Genomic DNA, 20,921 nt, shown 5'->3' on the forward strand with positions numbered 1-20,921 from the left:
GAGCCCAACCCAAAATTAAGTCGGGTTTTGATTTTATAAGACCAAGCTCGGACCACATATCTAAAATATTAGCCCAGGATCAACAAAAGTTGGGTTTTAGCCCATCGAGTTTGGGCTAACCCGACCCAAGTTCCACCCCTAGGTAGGGGCTGTTGAATCTACTAAAAAATGGCACATCAGCGAAAGCCTTCGGGCAATTTAAGCCTTTGGGCTAGGGTCCTTCAATGAAACCGGTGTGGGTCTGCTTTAACCCTCTAAATATTTTTTTTTTTTAAAAAAATTATTTCCTTTTGCTATGGGATTACGGTAACTTAAGAAGTTTCGTCGGAATTCCAAGCATAGCGGAATGGGGGCCGGGTGTATATATGGGTGGAAATAACCAGGCCTTCAAATATTTAAAAAAAAAAAAAAACAGAAAAGTAGACTGCGTAGATTAGCAAAAACAATGCATAATTCTGAAATTATACGCCTCTAGAGAATTGTATGCCCAACAACAAGTGGCTCTCTTTCTCATTATCACCAACCTTAAAACCCTAGACTTTGAGATCATTAGGTCTTTTTTCTTTACATCCAAAGTTTCAATCTTTTCATCATTTTCCGGTAAATTGACTTGTCAATTGTCCGAAATTAAAGTTTAATTTCATTTAACTAGACTTTTAGTTGAAAATTTTCAAAATTTGAGGAGAATGGATGACAGAGAAGAAGATGATTCAAGGTATCCCCCAAATCCATATTCATCAAATCGACACAAAGTTCCAGCTCGTAATTCTAGTTATAATGACGAGGAAGAAGAGGAAGAAGAAGATGGTGATGACGATGAACAAGTTGGGGAGGAAGAATTAGGTGAGGAAGAAGAAGAGGATGAAGAAGTAAATGGGAGTGAGTTAGTTATTGGGGAAACAAATCAAGAAGAAGAAGATGATAATGATAATGATGATGATGATGATGAAGATGGGATTGATGATGGTATTGCATTTTATCGGAATAAAGAAGTTGATAATGATGAAAGGCATAGAAAGAAAAGGAAATTGAAGAGTTTAGCTTATGGGTATGAGTTTGCGCCGCGAATAGCTGCTGCGGCGACACCACCATCTGTTACTGGATCAAAGCCACAATCTTTTGGTATTGGTAGTGGTGGAAGGAATTCACCAGCTGATTGGAGTGAACACGCGACATTTGTTTTATTAGATGCTTGGGGTGATAGGTTTCTTCAGCTAGGTAGAAAGAGTTTACGTTCTGAAGAATGGGTTGAAGTAGCTAAGAAAGTTTCACATGGTTCGAAACAAGTTAGGACTGATACTCAATGTCGTAATAGGTTAGATACATTGAAGAAGAAGTATAAAAAGGAGAAGATGATGTTAGCTGAAACTGGTGAGAGTTCGAGTAAGTGGACGTTTTTTAAGAAGATGGATATACTTTTGAGTTCGTCTTCGTCTTCTAGGCAGCCTCCTGGACTGTCGTGTGGATTGGATTCTGGGGAGTATGTGTTTATGAATCCAAAGTCTTATTTGAATCGCTCGAATGGATTGGATGAAATGAGGGATAGTCCGGGGAATTCGGAGTCATCCGAGGGTATTGGAGATGATTCGGATGGCCTTCCACCTAAGAGAACAAGGTCTGTAGAGACTGAACATGGAGGATCGTCGTTTAGATTGCTTGCAGATTCTATTAAGAAGTTTGGAGAGATTTACGAAAAGATTGAAAATAGTAAGAGGCAACAGATGGTAGAACTGGAGAAGATGAGGATGGATTTTCATAGAGATTTGGAATTGCAGAAGAGGCAGATCATGGAGCGAGCACATGCAGAAATAGCTAAAATTCGGCAGGGCGATGATGAGGAGATTGATGTTTCCACTGAGAATACTAGTGGTTGAATGTATGTCATTTTTCATTTCCGTATCGAATAACGAACTTAATTGACATAATCAGTAGTTTACTGTTATTGTGGTAACATATTGAATGCTTGCCCTTTTTTTATTTTTCAAATATGAAGTTTCCTTTTAGTGCAATAAACGCCTAATGGAATTATCACTGTGCCTAAATTAGATCAGAAACTGAATATATTTGCTTTCAGTGCTCTCTTGCTTTTTATTGTTTGTCTTTTTGGATATTTTTGTTTGCTTTCTTGTAGGTGAGTTACTAATCTGTGAAAAGAAATTGTAGGAAATTCATGATTCAAATAAATTATATTCATAAATGCACTGTTAGTTTTTCTGAATCACATTATTGTAACTTTATAAGACAGACTTAGTATAAACTATAAAGGAATTTCTTTGAGATTGTGATTCATTTCCTTTGGTATGAATTTAGCAATGAACTGTACTTATTTGTCATCAATTGTGATCATGACCCTGACTGATCAAGTTATTATACGATCCCATAATATCCCATAATTTCAGATAATAAAAACATGCAAATTTGAAATAGCGCATGATGATAGAATAATGGTTTAGATGGCCGAGTTGGGGGATTGGATTTGGAAAATTCAGTCATTGCGGAGTGTTTGCCCAGGTCTCCTGCCTATCCCAGGCAGCCTTTATTATTCAATAGGCTTTGGTGAAAGCAGTTCCTGTGATGAGGCTCGACTATTACTTGGCCTTTCCCTGTGGAGGTTTGGCTAGCAGTTGCTTAATATGCAATTCTACCGGAAAATAAATATATGTGGCATGAGACTTTTAAGAGGGTCCACATTGGCTCTTTTAATTCCATTCCTTTGTGCTCTATTGGTTTTGTTTTATTACCTTAAATTAGAGAATCTTCATTTCATTTTGTTATTATATGACCATCCAAACTATGAATAGTATCCATTTATGGCCTATGCTGCCAATGAACCTTGTGCATTTTGTCTACTACAATGTTCATCAATTATGCTCTTTCCTTCTCAACCAAAGAAAACAACTGGAGAGAGTGGTAATGTGCATCAACTAGAAGGTGAAATGCAATTTTCTTAGTTGAGTTGGTTGATACCAAGGACCCAAAATATCGCTGATATATCCTATATATCGGTATTTTGGTACACCGACATCAATATTTCCGACATATATCTACCGAATATAGAACCTTTTTTCTCGATATATATCGGAATTACCGATATAAAACTTTATATCGCCGATATAATCGATATTTCTGATATTATATCTGATATTTCTGATATTTTAAATAGTTTGGACTGGTCACCAAAAAATGGATATATCCGATATATATCAGTTTTTGGGTACACCGATATATTCATCGATATCGATATTTTGGGCCTTGGTTGATGCTGACTTTTTCTTTGAGCATCTGATGTTCAGAATATGAGTCAAAAGAGTAGAAGGTTCATTACTTTAGGGTTGGCCTCAACAAGTTGATTATGGCAAGTTTAGCTAGTACACATGCTGAATGTAGGCTGATGAACTATGAATTTGATGGCCCTGATCTGTGAACTCTGTACTATTTAATTCTCTACTAGATAACTGCTAAACTAAGCAGTGGGGGCGTGAGCGGAGGGTGGAGAAGAGAGAGGGAGAGATGGGTTTGTGGGTGGGGAGAGAGAGAGAGTTAGGGTTTGGTTGAGAGGGAGAGGGAGAGGGAGAGGGAAGGAAGGAGGGAGAGAGAGAGAGAGGGATAGGTGAGGACAGACAAAAAAAACCAACCAACTTAGTTTTTGTCCGCCATAACCCTCCCCCCTCTGCCCAGATCATTTGCTTTGCTCACTTGATAACTTTTCATGCCACCAACCCGAAAACATAGCGTTTCAATGGTAATAAACAAGGTGTTGTCTCTAATGCATAATAACTGTAGTGTTCTGCGGCCAGTATGTTAGGACACAAATTGACCTATGTTATTGCAATCTGTCATACATTTTTTGTCTAATTTATTATGTGATTCTTGCAATTATCGGTAAACTTCTCTTCTTTTTGGGAGCCTACTAGCTAATTGCTTCATTCTCTTCTAACTGTTTCTATTGAAATTGAATCTTACAATTTATTTGGAGGAGTTTGGCAGTAGCAGAAAAAAAAAGATTGCATGTTTCACCTTTTCCAAAGATGCTCTTTCTATAATCATCATTTTTTTATCTGAATTGTTTTGATTAGCTATAGTTTCTATTGCTTGTGAACTTTCGGTATCATTGATCTTCAGGAAATAGCTCTTCTTTCAGTGAAGGAGCTATCCATTGTATCTGAATGTAAGTGATGTCCCAAAGATCGTTATCCTCTCTCTGTGCCAAAGTCCCCTTCTCTATCATTTTTGTGATCATCTCCCTCAACAACTCAGGCACTGATTCATGTAATATCAGTTCACAGTTATCCCTTAACTCAGCTTTCATACATGTATCCATCCTCCTCAATACTCCCAACCAAAATGTTCGGAATCCTGGACTCTCGGCTAATGGCCTCAGGTACTGCAAGAACACCTCTTTCAGCAGATCCATGCCTAACTTTAGTGTTGCCACCATGCTTCTCATCTCCTTTACTGAATTCTCTCGTCTCGAGTACTCTATGGTCTTTTCATGTAGATCATCCACCATCGCAAATATAACAAGGTTGAAACAACTGATGCAGTGGCTAGGTGTGAAGCCTAGTTCTTCTGCTAAGACGAAACTTTGTTGTAAAGCTAACACTGCATGATTTCTTATCTCTTCTCGTCGTACTAAACTAGTCTTTCTCAGGGATTCTGCTAGCTTCATGAATAAATTGATTGTGGAACCATTATGTAACTTAGACTCATCGAAGGAGGAAGTACTGCTCATGTTGCTTATACTTGCGCTGCTTCCTGGATCCGAATACCCTGTCCTGTACCATTGAATTAATAGATTCACTGAGTCTACCATCAAATCAAGTATCTTCCAACTCTTCTCCAATGGACTAATCTTAAGTGCAGCATACCCAAATGCGCAATCAATGCAATATGCGTAGTTTACCCGTGATATATGGGTCCCATCTGACATTAGCATTATCAGAGCATCGACTCCTTGCTCATAGGTTTCAGGATGGCGTCCTGTGACTGATAATAAGTGAAGGACTGATTTCCAACCAAGTTGACTGTGGATGTTTGCAGGGCACTCGGTGATAAGTTTACTCACCGATTTGGTTATGCTTTGACTACAAGAATCAAGAACTTCCTTGTCAAGTTTCCACATTAGGTTTATGGACTTGAAGATATGTTCTTCTGAGAATCTCTCAGATTTGTAGGAGGAGAGTAGTTTTAGACAAACCTTAAAGAGGCCTAGGATTGCTTTTTCTGCAAATGGGCATGGTGAGAAGAGGGGTAATTGAGCAACCAAAACCAGGTTCTCTTGGAATGAAGGCCAAAACGATAGAAACCTGTGAAGGTTGGCCATAGTGATGGTAATGAGAAGATCCCAACAAAAACCAACAGTCTCTTCTTCTTCAACTGATGTACTAAACTTTTGACCTTTACCAGCAGCTGCAAATATTAGTGAGCGGCCAAGGTTGTGAAGCGAATCAACAGGCAAGATGGAGCTATTGCTGAAGATGTTCCCAATTCGACATTGTTTAATAATCTTCAGATTCTGTTCAAAATCACTCCCAGCTTGTGCCAGTGATTCTTCAGTGCTGTCTAACGACAAAAAGTGTGAGAACCGTCCAGTCAAGCCAGATGTTTGATGGGCGCTACCATGTCCAGCATCTAAAGATGGGCGGTTAGCACCAGACTGAGATTTCAAGTACATTACAATGTCAGAGGATGGTGAATTGGCGTCGGAATCGGCTCGACCACAGACTGGGGGAGTAACTTGAGCCTTTTGAGTTTCAATAAGCAATCAACAATGCTCCTCCATCCCCCTCGAATGACGTCTGCAAACTTGTTAGCGATAGTGAAGACTGCCAGGGTTGCCATTCTTGGTTTCAAGTCATTACTGAAGGCATAAAGAGTCTCTTCTGCAGAAGCGTAAGGATTTAGGAGCATGGTGAACTTGCAGAAAGAGGCAAGGAGCTCATCAAGTGTGTCCTCCAGTCCAAACCTAGCAATTCTGCAAACTGAGAATAGGCCTTCGACACATTCATTGAGAGTTTCATCTTCATCACCTTGCTCAAAGACTGCACAGAGGGTTGCAATGGCTGGTCCTGATATGCAACCAAACATATCTCTCCCTAGGCTGTGATGGTAGTTACAAACGATGAAAGGATTAGTGGATTTGGTTCGATTAATCAGTTCAATCCATCTGTTTGGGTTCATCTCTAGATAGGTACCTGACTGACCAAAAAGTGTTATTGCATTACTCGCTATTGACTGGAAGAGCTCAGAGAGGTATTCTCTTGGAAGATCCTTCCCTCCATTAATGGCTCTATTGTTCCTGATGAACTCCTCTTCTGTCATCTTCCTCTTTACCTGTGGATTGTGTTGGTCGGTGTTGAGCATAATGACCGAGTAGCATAAAATGAACACCGCATCCTTGCTCACAAAGAGTTCTGAGCATTGTTGATCAAAGAATCTTTCTGAGAACGCTTCAAGGATTCTCTGAATTTTCTGAGACTCTCCGGGCAATCTAAATGTTTCGAGGAAAGTTCTGAGAGCATTATCAAGGATCATACCAGAGAACTCAAATGTCTTTGTGAATTCTTTAAGGACTTGGATGTTGAGCTCGTCAGGATCACCTAGGAAGTCCCCAATCTTGTTCATGTCTAGGCCAGGAGTAAACCGGTAGAAGTAAGCTAATGCCTTTGGATCTGGAGGAACTGGGACTAGATAAACCATCTTTAGATACTCCAATCCTTTTTTGTCATCTCTATTGAAATGGTCAGCGGCGATCATTATCTTCCTCTTCTGTGCCTTCCGCATCCTCAGGGACTGAATGCAAGTCTCCATATCGTCACTGCTTTTCCTTTCGCTTATCCAGAAAGGTTTGTACTCAGAAACAACAACTGGTTTGAATCCATTTGCCGTTGAATTTTCATCTTCATCCATGTTGTCAGCGATGTGATAAATCATGGTGAGTAGGCCCTCGAAAGCTTGAATCTGCATGCTGGACAGCGGGTTATTTTGTACTGGAAATGCTCTCTTGCAAAGCAACTTTCCTAGATCTTCAAACACGTTTTGGCAAATTGGATCGCAGTCGTAATTAACATACATCTCAACGATAAAGGTGGGTTGCCTGCAGAAACTAATACAGCCTTCTAGTGCTACTTCTTGTAATTGAGATGAGTTGCCTCCATTTGCAACTCTGAACAACACGTATGTGAAGAAACCTTCCAGTTGTAGTCTGATAGACCTGCACACGAAGTATAATTTTACTGTCAATATCATTTTTCCTTAGTTGAGTTATTGAAATTAGTTTATTTTTATCCCATTTCACCTGCGAAGGAAGTGGTAAATGTTTAGAACCGTGCTGCAAATCATTGCTAAAAGAAGCGGGCTCGAACACATTCCGTAATGGATCAAATGGTGAAACAGATCATCTTGGACCATCCTCAGAAGCTTCGGATGCTTTCCTATTCCTTCACCACTCAACTCTATTGCAGAATTGATCAGAATGAGCGCAAACAGCTGCACATCTTCATCCGCATTGGTTGCAGTAGATCCATCCATATCCACAACTTCAACAACATTTAACAAAGAACACAGAAACTGAAAGATATCAACAGCGCATCGAACACCATATCCAGAATCCAAATTGCTTGGCGTGTCAGCATCTTCAGTTTCAGATTCAGAGTTCTCGCCTTCCTTTGCCTCGATCTCTGGTAAACGAATAAATATTGTTTGGACTAGCTCATGCATTGTGTGTCTGGCATTCCATTGAAGTGAATCTCCTCTGCTCACAGATTGTTGCACGACTTGAAAACTTGTATTAACAAGCGTACAAACAGCATGGTCAGTTAACAAAAATGAGGTCCGGTTTCTCATGATCCCAATCAAAACCTGCAATATTCTTATAAGAACCGCTTCCTCCGACGCTGTGTCCGTTTTTTCTAGACGACAACTTGTGATCCCAGTGACGATGGAGTTTATAGCATCTCTTGCGCCTGGAGTCTTTTCGTTGAAGATTTCTAGCTTTAAAAACTTGAGAACGGCAGATAGAGCAACAGCTGTAGCAGAAGCAGGGATATCGTCGCTCTGTATAACATCCAGGAATGGTGCAAGATATGTTGATGGATCTACCATGTGCCATTCTTGTCGAGGATTAAAGATCAGTGACCGCAAAGATTTCAAATGCTGTAACAATGAAGAATCACCATGCTCTTCTGTTGCAGCTATGAATTGAGAATTAGCATCAGGCACTCGTCTAATTACAGCTAAAACAGCTCCGACTTCGGTGTTCAACATACATGATATGGCAAGCTGTTTCTTCTTTAATTTGGTTAGTCTCTTTCCATTTTGTAGACATAGAGAGTCATCGTTTTCCTCTTCTTCTTCGTCGTCTTGGTTTATGTCTAGTGCTTTCGCCATTGGAGGTTCAAATTAGTGAAAAATGGTTTTGAGGAAAATTTGAAAAGACTTGAGATTCTGTGAGAAAAAGTTATAGAATGGAAGCTTGGCAAAATGATAATAATGGCAGGTTAAAGTCTTCTTGAAATAGGCGATTTTAGCTCAATCAAATGCTAAGAAACTACAAGATAAATTGGGACCATGAAAAGGAGGTGCAACAAACTAGGGAAATGATCCGATTATGCATATTGGTTGTCTCGCAATCCTATTCTGAATGATAACTAACTTCCTAACTACTTTCTCTATTTTTAACCGCATGAAAGAGAGCAAAGTTAGGATCCAAAGAAAAACATTGGCGTCAATACGAAATAGAGGGAATTTAGTCATCTCATCTACTAATTTATGTTTGACCCAATCAGGACCTTTTTCAACGACAATCCTTAATAAAAGAAAAATTAAACTCCAAAAACTTGTCTATTGTCTTATGAGCAAATTCTGTGTATGGGCTGTGACTCAGTGACTGTCGGACGAGTGTATTTGTTCTACACATATAATAATCATATGAATCCATTTGTGTCCGTGTGTCTAATGAATATCTCTGCGAACTTAAAAATAGGACTTCGATAATGTTTGGTGAATAAACTGAATATGAACTACTCATTTCTAAATCACCCGCCATAAAAACTTAGAAAGTAGTCTTCAATTAATGGTGAAAAGAAGCTGTTTACAATGTTGACAAACGTCCTTTAAATAGTAATGGTCATATTGCCCTTTCAGTAGCAAGTATTTTAGTGTATTAAGGATTTAAGGTTGCGTTTGAAAGGAACCATTGGGATTTAGGAATGCTTCTTTTGGAGGGAATTTTATTACAGAACTTATTACAGAAATTGCGTCCTAGCCAAATTAACACATCAATTTCAACAGATGATCTTGAACTCGCAAAAAGTGAAGAGTTACTTCATCTTGAAGAACCATCTGATTGTATCTGGATCTTACATCGCATACTCCTTCACCTACCTCCATTTTTACTATAAACAGTTTTAAACAAACTACTTATTGGAAACAAAAAGAAGTAGAATATCATGAATAATCAAATAATATAACAGATTAACATTAACAGTGAATGTTAAACCGCAGAACTGGTACATCTATCTTATAACCTATGTTTGAGTAGTCTCCAAATGAGCAGCGTATAATCAGGATCTCCAAATGAGCAGCATATAGTCGGGATATCTGTTAGAAGAACAGTCGGGACTTGAGACACGAGGACACCGCTTGCTAGTAGTGATTTTATGCTATCTTTGACGGCCATGTCGCTTGAGCTGACATGATTATTCCCACTATCACTCCAAATAATCCTAGCGCACTACCAAAGATTTCAATCACTAGAATCTTCACGAAAAGTGAGGAATTTTGGGCATCCGACAGTGCACAGCTGCTTCCAATTATTCCCACACACAACCTGTTACCAAATGGGGGAAACAAAAAGGTGAATAAATACTTGTTCTCCCTTTCAGAACGAAGTTCTCAAAGAAGTAAGGCGGCAAGGGCAGTAGCATACCCGCAGACAAGGTTTGCAAAACCCACGATGATTCCCGAGGCAAATATTGAATATCCAGCTCTAAGAGATTCGGGTGCATATATTTGGGATGCAGGCACACTTTCAAGCTTTGTTTGTAGGATGATTGCCACAATAACACCATATATTGCAACAGCCTCGCAGAAAATTACACTGAAAACAAATGGATACTTACTAGTTTTTAAAGTTAAATCATTGAGAAGATAAGACCATAGATGACATCCAACCAACATCTTCATATTAGAACTACAGACTTATTTTGAAGACAATAAAACTCATGCATGTGTTTGTGGCTCTAGGCACCTACTACAATCACACGTTAAATATGAGTTTGCCATTGATTCATTGCCAAATATTAACCGCGATAGGCAATATACGAAATCACAAATCCAATTTAGTGCTTTCCTGGTAAAACTGAAAAAGAAAAGATGTTTAAATTTATGTACACAGAATATACTAGTCAAGTCAAGCAACTCTATATATGAAAAGAAACCTAAAACCACAAGAAGAAGAAGAAGAAAAAAAAAAGATAGTATACATGGTTTACTGATTCTAAAATCATGATGTCCTCCAACGAGCTAATTCTCGTCCCACCCTAAGGAAAAGCCCTGCTTACACCACTGAAGACTCTCAAGGATGCTCTTCCATTCTTTTTTACAGTACAGTTCTAAATCAGATTTTCTTTCTATATAGAAACATTGGAAGCGAGCCATTGTCAAATTTTCATTTTAATGTATTGCTAGCATTCAGTTTTGCCTCTCATCTATAGTATGACTATTTCAGCGTCATATGAATAAAACCAATTGAAACCAATCAATCAAACTAATTCATTAAAAAGAAAAGTTGTCAAATAAATATTATACCTGATGAGATTCTTGGAAGTGATTCGAGGAGCTTTAATTGCAGCACCAATTAAACTACTTCCAGTTATATATATCCCCCTAATAATAATAATAATAATAATTCACCAAAAATTTAAGAAGAATTTTTTTTTTTTTGACAAAACTAAAAAAAAAAATTATACCAAGCAGCACCCAAGACTGAAACACCAATAGAGATTGCGATACCAAGGGCGGAGAAAGTGTAAGGTGAAATCGACACCAATGCACGTGACCACGAGCTTGATGATGATGCATCCATTACGGGGAAGTTTTTTAAGATCTAGCCTTGTTTTTTAAAAGACAAGTTCAGACTGTCACCAATGTTGAAGAAATATATCGGCATTTTGTTGAAATATCAGTAAAACATTGTACCGTAATGATTGATGCTCGCCAAAAGTTAAAACGACTAATGAGAACGATGAAGGAGCTTGATATGATGGCTGGGGATCTTCACTCCACATGACCAAACACACTCAAACATTCCACACAGTCTCATTTTCAAGTCATTAAATCTAGTTTGGCAAACATCTTTACACTATAATATAAATCTTTTGGATCCTATACAAAAGGTGTGTTTTCACTCTTTAATCTTTCACATGTAAATAACAAAACAATCAATCAAATCTGAATTTATAAAAGCCTTGTAAGTAGATAGGCTTTTCCAACCAAAAAAACCACCTCCAACTACCTATCACTGAAAAACTTCCTAACCTAAATAACTAAATTAAAAAACGATTATTAAAATACAATTAAAACTGAAAAGAACCTCAGACGCATTTATTGATGCTCATAAAGTTGTGCCTTGCCTCTATCATGCAGAGGCTTCTTTCTTTTTTAATCTTTTTTTTTTCCGAATAAGTAAATACATGGTTAATTATCATTTTCTGCTGAAGAAAATCCTATTTACAACATCAACTGGCAAAGCATACGCTGGATCTATGGCTTTTAACCCACTATATTCAAGAAGTGATAGTCCTGCATTGACAGAAGCACAAAAACATATTAGAAAATATGAGGCACAAAAAGATCTTATTAACTAACTTGGTTTACTAAATAAACTAAGCTCACAAATGAGTTCAAGCTTGTTTGCTAATTTAAAGTAAACACAAACACTTTCTTGAAGTGTAAATTTCTTCATTCAACGCCCATCCACTACATTGTGCACTATAGAACTCCTTGGTCTTTTATCATATAGCTAGGAAACAAAGAATCTGCTAAAATTATCGCCTGTGGACTGTACAATAAGACTGCTACCTAAAAGTCTTTACACATTATAATTTTTCTGTCTTATATTTATATATAAAAAGAAAGGTAGTTGACATTGTCACTCCTACTTGATGTTGCATTGCACTACAAATGGAAAAGAAAGGAAAACCTACAGTTTCAAACGAAAACCTACAAACATCATTTTTTTTCTCCGTATAACCTCCCACAACTCTTTGTCTTTTCACTGAGGACAAACCAAGCCAAAAACAGAGGACAAACCAAGCCAAGAACAGAAGAGAAAGTAAGCGAGAGAGCTCAAGAAACAAACAACATGTCTTCTCTATGAGATTTGGTGTCTAGAATGATAGTGCATCTTGATATAATACTTAGGGAAGACATGTTTGTTTCTGTTCCCCAGCTCTCAGCTCTCTTTATTACTTTCCTTTATGTTGTTTACTTGGTTTGTTCTCACTCCAATGCTCTTTTGTGAATAACATCCAAAAGGGTGTTTTACTCGCTAACCCAACTTACCCCCATCGACTCTCTTCTCACACGCGCTCTCTCTGAAACTCACCCACTTCCCTCCCCTCACCAGAAGTGTCGCTACAGACTCCGACTGCTTTGTCCACTTCACTTGAAATCCGACGTCATCTATGATCTATTAAATTTTTCATAATAAAAAGGGAAAGATACAACACACTTGGGCAAAAAGGAAAAGACACGCGAGTTTTTCATACCTGCCACACCAAAATAAGTGTGGTAAACATCAACGGCGTCATCTGGCCTATCTGAAATTCCTCCATTGTCTTTGTCCTGCGTTTGTGACAACCAAAAACATTAACTCAGTTGCTTCAAAAGAGAAAATGGTGGCAAGTTCAATAGCACATACTCACCATTAAAGATAAAATTATTGCTTGAAACTATAAAATGGTTAATATAATGATATATCAGTAGCAACTTGAGAGTCAAGGATGAACTTTGCAAGCTTCCCCTTGTCTATCCAATGAACTCTGTCGATCAAGATTAAACTAGATAGTACCCACCATGAGTAGCAGACCTGAACAAATACAAATGAATCACCACAAGAAAGCGATGGAATGGCAATGCAAAGGCTCGCTTCAGAAAACCTACATCAGGAAGTTTCTCAGGACGCCCATTCAATCCTCCAGATTGAACTTGTCGTTCACATAACCACCATCCTAGAAGATCCTTGTCAATATAGTGTAAAGAACCCGTTATAGCAAGGGCACCGACACAGCAGAATACTGCAATTAAAATGGTCAAATCTCACTAAATTCCCAACTTAATTCAAATGCTTGGATGTTTATATACTTGTGTCAATGATGTCATATGCAGCAGATCCATAGGTGGCTGCTCTATATCACATGTTGCGAGTAAAACTATCTTACATAACACCAAAATTCACAGGATTATTGTGACAATAATTATATATCAATCCCACATAGGCATAAAACTAAGCATACATGATGCACATACATAACATATTAATGGGTGTAGGTATGCCACTTTAGTTACGTAAAGTTTTGATAAATGTAAAACTCAGTTTCCTAATGTTGCACATCATTCAATGTTAATTGTTAACTAACAACATGAGGTGTAACTAGATTCGTGTCAACAATTTCTTCCCCACTCAATCCACCATGGTTTAGCCAAATTGTAAAACATCACGGTGCAAACCTTTCTCTACTATTGCTGCTAAACAAGTTTGGAAAAGCTTCTTGAGATGCAAATTCAGTGTACAAACATCGCAGATTTTAAGTTGGCCTCAAGTTATCAGTAGATTTCTTCTTCTTTGTCAAGGATTTTGATGGTGGGGTTACCTACAAGTCCTTCCAATCCCCTTTTTCAGTTGAAATCTCACATGAAAATGTTTCCAAACTTGCAAAACTAACAAGTAGAACCATGAACCTAAAGTTAGCTAATTACTCTTGAATTGCTCAAGCTTGAAGGAAAGAGCAAATTAAATACAGACCCTTTAATGCAACAAATAGGACATCAAATCTCAGTTCCAAAAGTAAGGAATATTATACTTAAGGAGCAAAAGTTGGACCATTGAGTGGCATCTAACTTGTCTGGTCTTCAAAGCAGTAAAATGCAAGATACATTCTAGAACTAAATATAAAAAAGTTTAAAGATACAAAGTTCTGATGAAGAAAGTCATGCAACATACTTTGCCCCGCATGAGATTCCCCACCGAGGAGTGCATCCAATCCGCCATCTAAGTTTTGACAAATGAACAATGTAGTCCGCGCGCCCGAATGTTAATTTCATCCAAACGATGCAATAATGCGAGAGAGCATATTGCAGTATAAGAGAACCTAAGTTGTGAGTAGAGTTAGACAAATTATAAGTTTGTATTATGGTTGGGGAGGGAGATGCTTCAAGGAAATAAAATCAAAAAGAAAGAAAAGCACAGTAAATACCGAGTATCAACTTCACCCCACATATCCCCGGAAAATGATCCATCATCATTCTGTAGCCCAGAAATATCTAACATTTGTATGAAGGGAAACAAGGACTTAATGCGACAGATCCTTCCATCAAATGCTCACACAAGTTCAACCAAATTCAGCATGAAGATGTCTTTAAATATCTGTTCCATTCATCACAGTTGTCTTTTTTTCCCTTTTTACCAACATATTGGACTTACAAATAGAAAATTGTGAATAGCTGAGAGCATAAGTCAGGATAATTATTTTCAGAAAGGCTCATATCACATATGACCAATACAAGAAACCTCTTTTTCATATGGAAAATATTATTATCAAAATAAAGTAGAAACTAGTTATCCAAGATGTGTTCACGGTTACCGTGGTCATGGATACCGTTAAGTGTTGAAGACATTATAATTGTAATATGTATATTTTCAGGCATTGTTTCACACTTCTCAAACCCACTGACAAAAGGATACATTTTGATACCTTATCAATGTCAAGAACATGTAACTTGTCAAAAAGAGCTAGAACTTGAACAGCACTAAGGGTGTAAAGAACGTGCGGATCATGGCCAATGTTACCTGGAAAGCCACCTGCACGAATTTATGGAGTTAACCTACATCCATTATTCACAACCGTAACCACCTCTAGAAGTTAATTTAATACTTCAAATAGTCTTTTCTTTTTGCTTGGTAAAAGTAGAATAAATTTAATAAAAACAAACTAACTCGAGGGAACTATGATACTTCCAGAAGTTATATGATTTAGCACTTTTTATAAACCACATTCCATAACATTCGTTCTCTATGTCCACGTGCCTTCATTGCTATCCTAGCAAATTAGAAACAAACATGGAATATGAGTTGACAAACCTGATTCATCTTGGCATTGCAAAAGCCAAGAAATAACTTTATCTTGATCCACAGTTTCCAGCTTTCCCAAAAGATCCAATGTTGTTAAACCCCAATATGCACCATTCATCCTTAAATGTTCCATCACTACTGATTCAAAACTGTCTTTCTTCTGTAAAAAATATTCATCCAAACTTATATTACAAGTTAAGTATACAACTAATCAACAAAAGGGTGGGTTGTCCGAAATCTAAATTTGACCAACTTCTTCGAAATACTAAACATGAACTTATAAGCTTAGAAGTTTGGACAAAAAACTTATTCATTAAAAGGGTGTGTTAAAATTTCAAACCTTTTCAACTGAGAGAATGTACTGAACATGTTTCTCCACTTCTAACTCCCCAGAATTGAATATCTTAAAAATCAAAACAATGACAAAATTAATCGCTTTCCAGTGAAAGAAAAGAAAGCTTGGTGACGAAGCTTTTATGAAGATTGTGTTTGTATAACTAAACAGAGAAAAAAATGAATGGAGAAATTTTTTAACAGTTGGAGTTAGGAGGAAAGACACTGGAAAAGGAAGATCTAATCTCAACCGTTTAAACTGACTTTGAGATTTGAGACATTGGTCCCACCGCCTTTTAAGGCTTTTTAAGATTTGATCTAGATGGGCTGGGCTTCTTAACAAATCCAATTTCAACCTCAAGGATTTGGAAGCAAAGAGGATGTCATCAACCAAAACCGACGTGAAAGCCGATTAGTGTTGGGCTTCTTTCAATATAAGCAGACCCCAGTCCAACTCGGCCTAATTTGGGGCCGCGTACACCCCCGACCCAATTCACCAAAAATCGAGAAACTGGTACTAACAAGTTTCAGCCTTCGTGTCTTTCTTCTCTCTTCGGCCACTCTCTCACCGCATTCACCAAATTAGCATATAGAAATCGAAATAGAGTATAATAACTTAAGGGTTAAACTTGCTTGTAATAGAGGAGTAGTTCGGGTCAAAATAGAGGAAGAGGAACAAACATGTCAGCATCCGTCCGTAGAGGAGATCTTCATGCTCTAAAAATTAAGTTAGGATCTTCCATTTTATTGTTTTGATTATGTTTGATTAAGTTGTTTAGGACTTAGGGTATAGGTTTTAGGAATTAGGGTTTATGACTGGCTTAGTTAAGACTCGTGAGTTTTAATTGTGGGGAGTAAAAGTGAGGGGGAGAAGGGCTATAAGAGGTTGCCAACAAGTTAATTTGATGTATTTGGGGGATGCCCGACACAAAACATTATTTTTATGTCAATGAAAAACTTGTAATAAATCTTATTTTTTGGGGTCTGCCCAGCACAAAATGGAAGGGGCCTGTAATGAAAACCTATAATTTTTGTGCTCCGGCCCCTAAAGTGTTCGAAGTTTAATTGATGTAGTTTTTCAATAATTGAACTATTTTTCAAGTGAAAATATAATAAATTTAGTGACTAATGAGAGCATTACAAATAGTTGGATGTACTAATATAATACAAACATTGTAAGGTATTTTTCATCATCTAATGAACCACAACAACTGTAGGGGGAAGATGGTCACGAGCCCATGGACTCCTGTGAAGAGAAAGGACCACCATATTAAGTTTGGGAGTGTACTTGTGTTACGTGACTATTGTGGTTTGTGTCAATCACGTGAGTTTGCTGCCTCTAGACGAGTCCGGTTTTGTTATCCCAAAGGAAGCTATCCCATCTCTCCAACTAATAGGAATTAAGGCTGTGTTTGTTTAGTGGCAAACCTCTAGTGGGAAAATATTAGATTTGTCAGTACTTTCCCACTAGAGCTTTGTCAGGCTAATTTGTAGTGGGAAAATTTAAATTTGCCAGTGTTTGTTTGCAAAAAAATTCTAGTGGGAAAATATGAGATTTGCCAGTGTTTGTTTACATGGTTTTTTTCCCATAGCAAATAATATTTCAACTTTTTGGAAATATATATTTTTTTGTTTTCAAACTCAATGGAGTCCAAAAAAAACTAAAAATAAAATACAAAATAAATAAAATTAAAGACAATACAACTCAACATTAATAGTAATAGTATGTCTTTTGAAACAACCATAAAATAAAGTCAAAGTGCCGACCTTAAAAAAAATGAAACCAGCTGCTAGACAGCAACAGAAGTCCAATTTGTCTCAACACAGTATACCTTTCCTGAACCTCCACTATTGGTGTTGGGGTGTTGTTTTTACCAAATATTGGATTGTGGTAGCTTGCTACAAATAGGTGGATGTTGTTTTGGCTGCTGGAAACATGCTAGTATCAGAAATTCATAATGCAGATATGCAAAAGGAAGTTAATGTATAAGTTTCAATCACCAGCACAATACACGCATTGATTCGTTTACATCAGCCTAGGACATGTGTGCAAAGGTAGTTCTGACTTGACAATTCGAGTTCAGTCCTAAGCAAATACTCTAATATGGATCAGTAACGTAGCATGTTAGTTACCTGATGGCTGATCACTTCTTCACTGTCTCAACACTTCACCATTCTGAAACACATGAAATAGATGGAAGGCAGGCAAATTATTAAATATTATTTCGAAAAAAAAACACATAAAAACCACTACTATTTTGATTAACATGTCTGCTATCAGTAGAATCTAACAAGAGTTCTAAAATTTAAAATTCGTTTCTTCCCACAATACCATAATTAATTACAAAATTACTGAACAAATTATTAACAATTAAATTAATACTGATTCTAATAGCAAGAATTCTAAACAAAACAACCAAGAGTTATAAACAAATCTAGCAACAATACCATAATTAATTACATAAAATAGTCTAAAATCGAATTGGTACCTTACGTAAAGAACTAGCAACCTTCTTCAATTTCTGACTGGAACCAACAAACAAAAAGAAAAAAAATTAGTTTGGCTAGAGAGAGAGAGACACCAAGAGATTGAGAGAGGGAGAGATTGAGAAAGATGCGAGAGAAAGAGTACCTGCGAGAGAGATGAGTGAATGAAAAGACCGACAGTGGGAAAATAATTCTTGCGGAAAATACGGTGTGGCAAAAAAGTTTAGGGTGAATGTGTTCCCAAGTAGTAATCACTTCCAATTTTGACTTTTCAACGCGGCTTTTGACAATTTTGCCCTTCAAATAAAAACAAAACACTTTTCTCTCTCTCCTTTTACAATCTCTCACCTCTTACACTTTTCTCTCTCCTTGTCCCCATGATGTTGACCTATTTGAGTTTGTTTTTAACAAAACAGTACTATCTCTCCTCTTACACTTTTCTCTCTCCTCTTACACTCAATCATTGATTTTTGAGTGTTTTTTTTTTATTTCTTAACTAATTAAAATGACTAAAAATATAATATATAAAAATAATTAATAAATAATCAAACAATAAATTTAACACAATCCATCTTCATTCATATAACAAAATTCATATTCCTTGCAAAATAATAAAAGATACCTCATAATAAAATTAACAAAATATATATTCCATTAAAATGATAAAATTTATATTATTTTCAAATTTATTACATCAATCCAACAAAATCGAAATTCTAAGTCATGAAGTAGTTTCATCAGTAGATGGGATAATTTTTAGTCAATGTACAACGACATCAATAAAGTTCGATATACAATGCACATGAGTTTGTGTGGTCCCTCACTTATAAGATGAAAATAGACAAAATGAATTTGGCGGAAAACTATTAAAGCGGGAATAATTGAAGCGGAAAAGCATTGAGAAAACAAATAACTTGATAGTAAAAAGTTGCGATATCTGTGCATGTGAGTTTTGTCGGGTTTTCACTTGTAGGACAATGATGTCATCATAAACCCAAACCCACTGTTCTTTTCCTCTTAATAAATCCACTTCTTCCTATATGTATCCATCATCATTTCCTTTGTGTACCAATGCATGCAAAAGTCATATGCACATATCTTACCGTCATCGATTGCCTTCATAGCATGGCTACAAGGAAGACTAACCTGCTGAAAGAAACCGTAAGTGCAAGTCTTCTCCAAAAGGTCTACGGTGCCAGTACAATCCACTGATTGCATAGAGTAATCACTTGCCCTTACCACTGTGAAAGGTCTACTCGTATATCTCGATGAGATGAGCACATCCTCGGTGAAGTTTGTCTTGACTTTGTATTTATCACCCGGTAGTCATAGAAATGTTTCATTATGTTCAACCTGATACCATTGACAAAATGAGATGTCACTTGCATAGCTCTCTCTGGAAGTATCATATTATTCCAGCTCTATGTGATTTGTGTAACAAATGTCATACCTTCTCCTTTTAGCAAAAGCACAACACCACGACTCTTTTGGAATCTTAACAATCTTTGCATAACATTTGTTGTCACAACAATACATTTGGCTCGTTAGTCTTACAAATTCTGCCTGTTCGTAAGCTTCAGCTGCTCTCTTCACCTTCCATTTTGTCTATTGCTTAGTCACACAGTTTGAAATGTGTTGTGCACAAAAGCAATGAACCACATTAGGAAGTATTTTAGGCACGACCTGAAGAATGCTTGCATGCCTATCAGAGAGAAGAACAAAGTTTAGCTTAGTCCCAACAACAAGGTCTCTCAACTTTTCGTAAACCAATCCCATTGGTCATAGTTTTCGCCGGGACTATAGCAAATGCAATTGGAAGCACGTGGCTATCACCATCCGCAGCGATAGCATTTAGTATAACCGACTTGTACCTACGTCGTCATGAAAGTGCCATCAATCATAATCCATGGACGAAGATATCTTTAAAAAGCTTTCGGACCGATGGCCAGATCTAGCTAACAAACAAAGCGTTCAAACTTGTGGTCATGGGCGGACGGCGTTAATAGCTTTCGGTGAAACAATCTGAATGCACTATTTTAAGTTCTTTATAATAATTTGGCAACATTTGGTACAACTCATTCGGAAGCATTCCTTTATCCGCAAGCAAAAAGCCAAAACGAACATAGGTTAGTAGTTGCTATTGTTGCGTTCATCATGATGATATAGCTAAAGGTCATTACATACGCATTGCAATTTCTTTCGCTTTCCAAGCAACTTTATACGACACATTTGTCTGGTGTGCACTCTTCACCTCCAACTGCAAATGTTTCGGAGCCATATTAATATTGTCCTTAAGTTTCGATTTCACAACTTCTGAAACCCATTTTGCAATTGCTTGATGTTGTGAACATATTCCTTAGTATGTAGCTCGCTCACAGTTTAACAAATTACAACGTAGAGAAACTTAAAAATAAAATAAAATAAGAATAATAAAATTAACTGAGTTCAGTTCCAAAAACCATAAAAGTTACTGATATATGTTTTAAAAGTAACTACTAGATACATACAATAGATCCAAGAGATACTTGACCCAAATTGTACTTAAGAACCACGAGTTCAACATTCAACCAATATCACTGATTACAGGTAAATAAATTACAACTTAGAGAAACTTAATAAAAAAGAATAATAACAAAATAATTATCGATATCACTATTTTAGTACCTAAAATATTAAAAGTTACTGACAGATGCTTTGAAAGTAACTACCTAAATATGTACATTAGATCTAAGAGATACTTAGCACAAAA

The 20,921-nt window shown here is 37.0% G+C and overlaps 3 protein-coding genes and 1 pseudogene across 4 annotated transcripts; 1 reads left to right on the forward strand and 3 right to left on the reverse strand.

The window, feature by feature from the left end:
* Nucleotides 1-371: 371 nt before the first annotated feature.
* Nucleotides 372-2,013, forward strand: LOC147507599 (Alcohol dehydrogenase transcription factor Myb/SANT-like family protein). The gene has a single exon (XM_086600325.1). It carries the CDS (start codon nucleotides 687-689, stop codon nucleotides 1,872-1,874), a length of 1,188 nt encoding a protein of 395 aa, XP_086456451.1. The 5' UTR covers nucleotides 372-686; the 3' UTR covers nucleotides 1,875-2,013.
* A 1,974-nt stretch (nucleotides 2,014-3,987) lies between these two features.
* GNL2 (GNOM-like 2) lies at nucleotides 3,988-8,543 on the reverse strand. Its single transcript, XM_086600326.1, is given in 3 exon segments — nucleotides 3,988-5,710; nucleotides 5,713-7,213; nucleotides 7,298-8,543. Coding segments are annotated over 3 exon segments (4,194 nt in total). The 5' UTR covers nucleotides 8,389-8,543; the 3' UTR covers nucleotides 3,988-4,108.
* Nucleotides 8,544-9,297: 754 nt separating this feature from the next.
* On the reverse strand, nucleotides 9,298-11,509 carry LOC147507601 (V-type proton ATPase subunit c''2-like). The gene is made up of 4 exons (XM_086600327.1): nucleotides 10,971-11,509; nucleotides 10,810-10,887; nucleotides 9,929-10,099; nucleotides 9,298-9,829 (listed from the first exon to the last, which is right to left on the reverse strand). Exons 1-4 carry the CDS (start codon nucleotides 11,084-11,086, stop codon nucleotides 9,658-9,660), a joined length of 537 nt encoding a protein of 178 aa, XP_086456453.1. The 5' UTR covers nucleotides 11,087-11,509; the 3' UTR covers nucleotides 9,298-9,657.
* Nucleotides 11,510-11,697: 188 nt separating this feature from the next.
* Nucleotides 11,698-20,450, reverse strand: LOC147507602 (geranylgeranyl transferase type-2 subunit beta 1-like; annotated as a pseudogene). The gene is made up of 11 exons (XR_015215386.1): nucleotides 20,357-20,450; nucleotides 19,319-19,380; nucleotides 15,693-15,755; nucleotides 15,362-15,512; nucleotides 14,966-15,082; nucleotides 14,478-14,544; nucleotides 14,225-14,372; nucleotides 13,165-13,298; nucleotides 12,992-13,090; nucleotides 12,771-12,846; nucleotides 11,698-11,802 (listed from the first exon to the last, which is right to left on the reverse strand). The product of XR_015215386.1 is annotated as a geranylgeranyl transferase type-2 subunit beta 1-like (transcript).
* Between the last annotated feature and the right edge of the window lie 471 nt (nucleotides 20,451-20,921).

Source organism: Coptis chinensis, chromosome 3, assembly GCF_015680905.1.
Source record: "Coptis chinensis isolate HL-2020 chromosome 3, ASM1568090v1, whole genome shotgun sequence".
Taxonomy (NCBI): Eukaryota; Viridiplantae; Streptophyta; class Magnoliopsida; order Ranunculales; family Ranunculaceae; genus Coptis; species Coptis chinensis.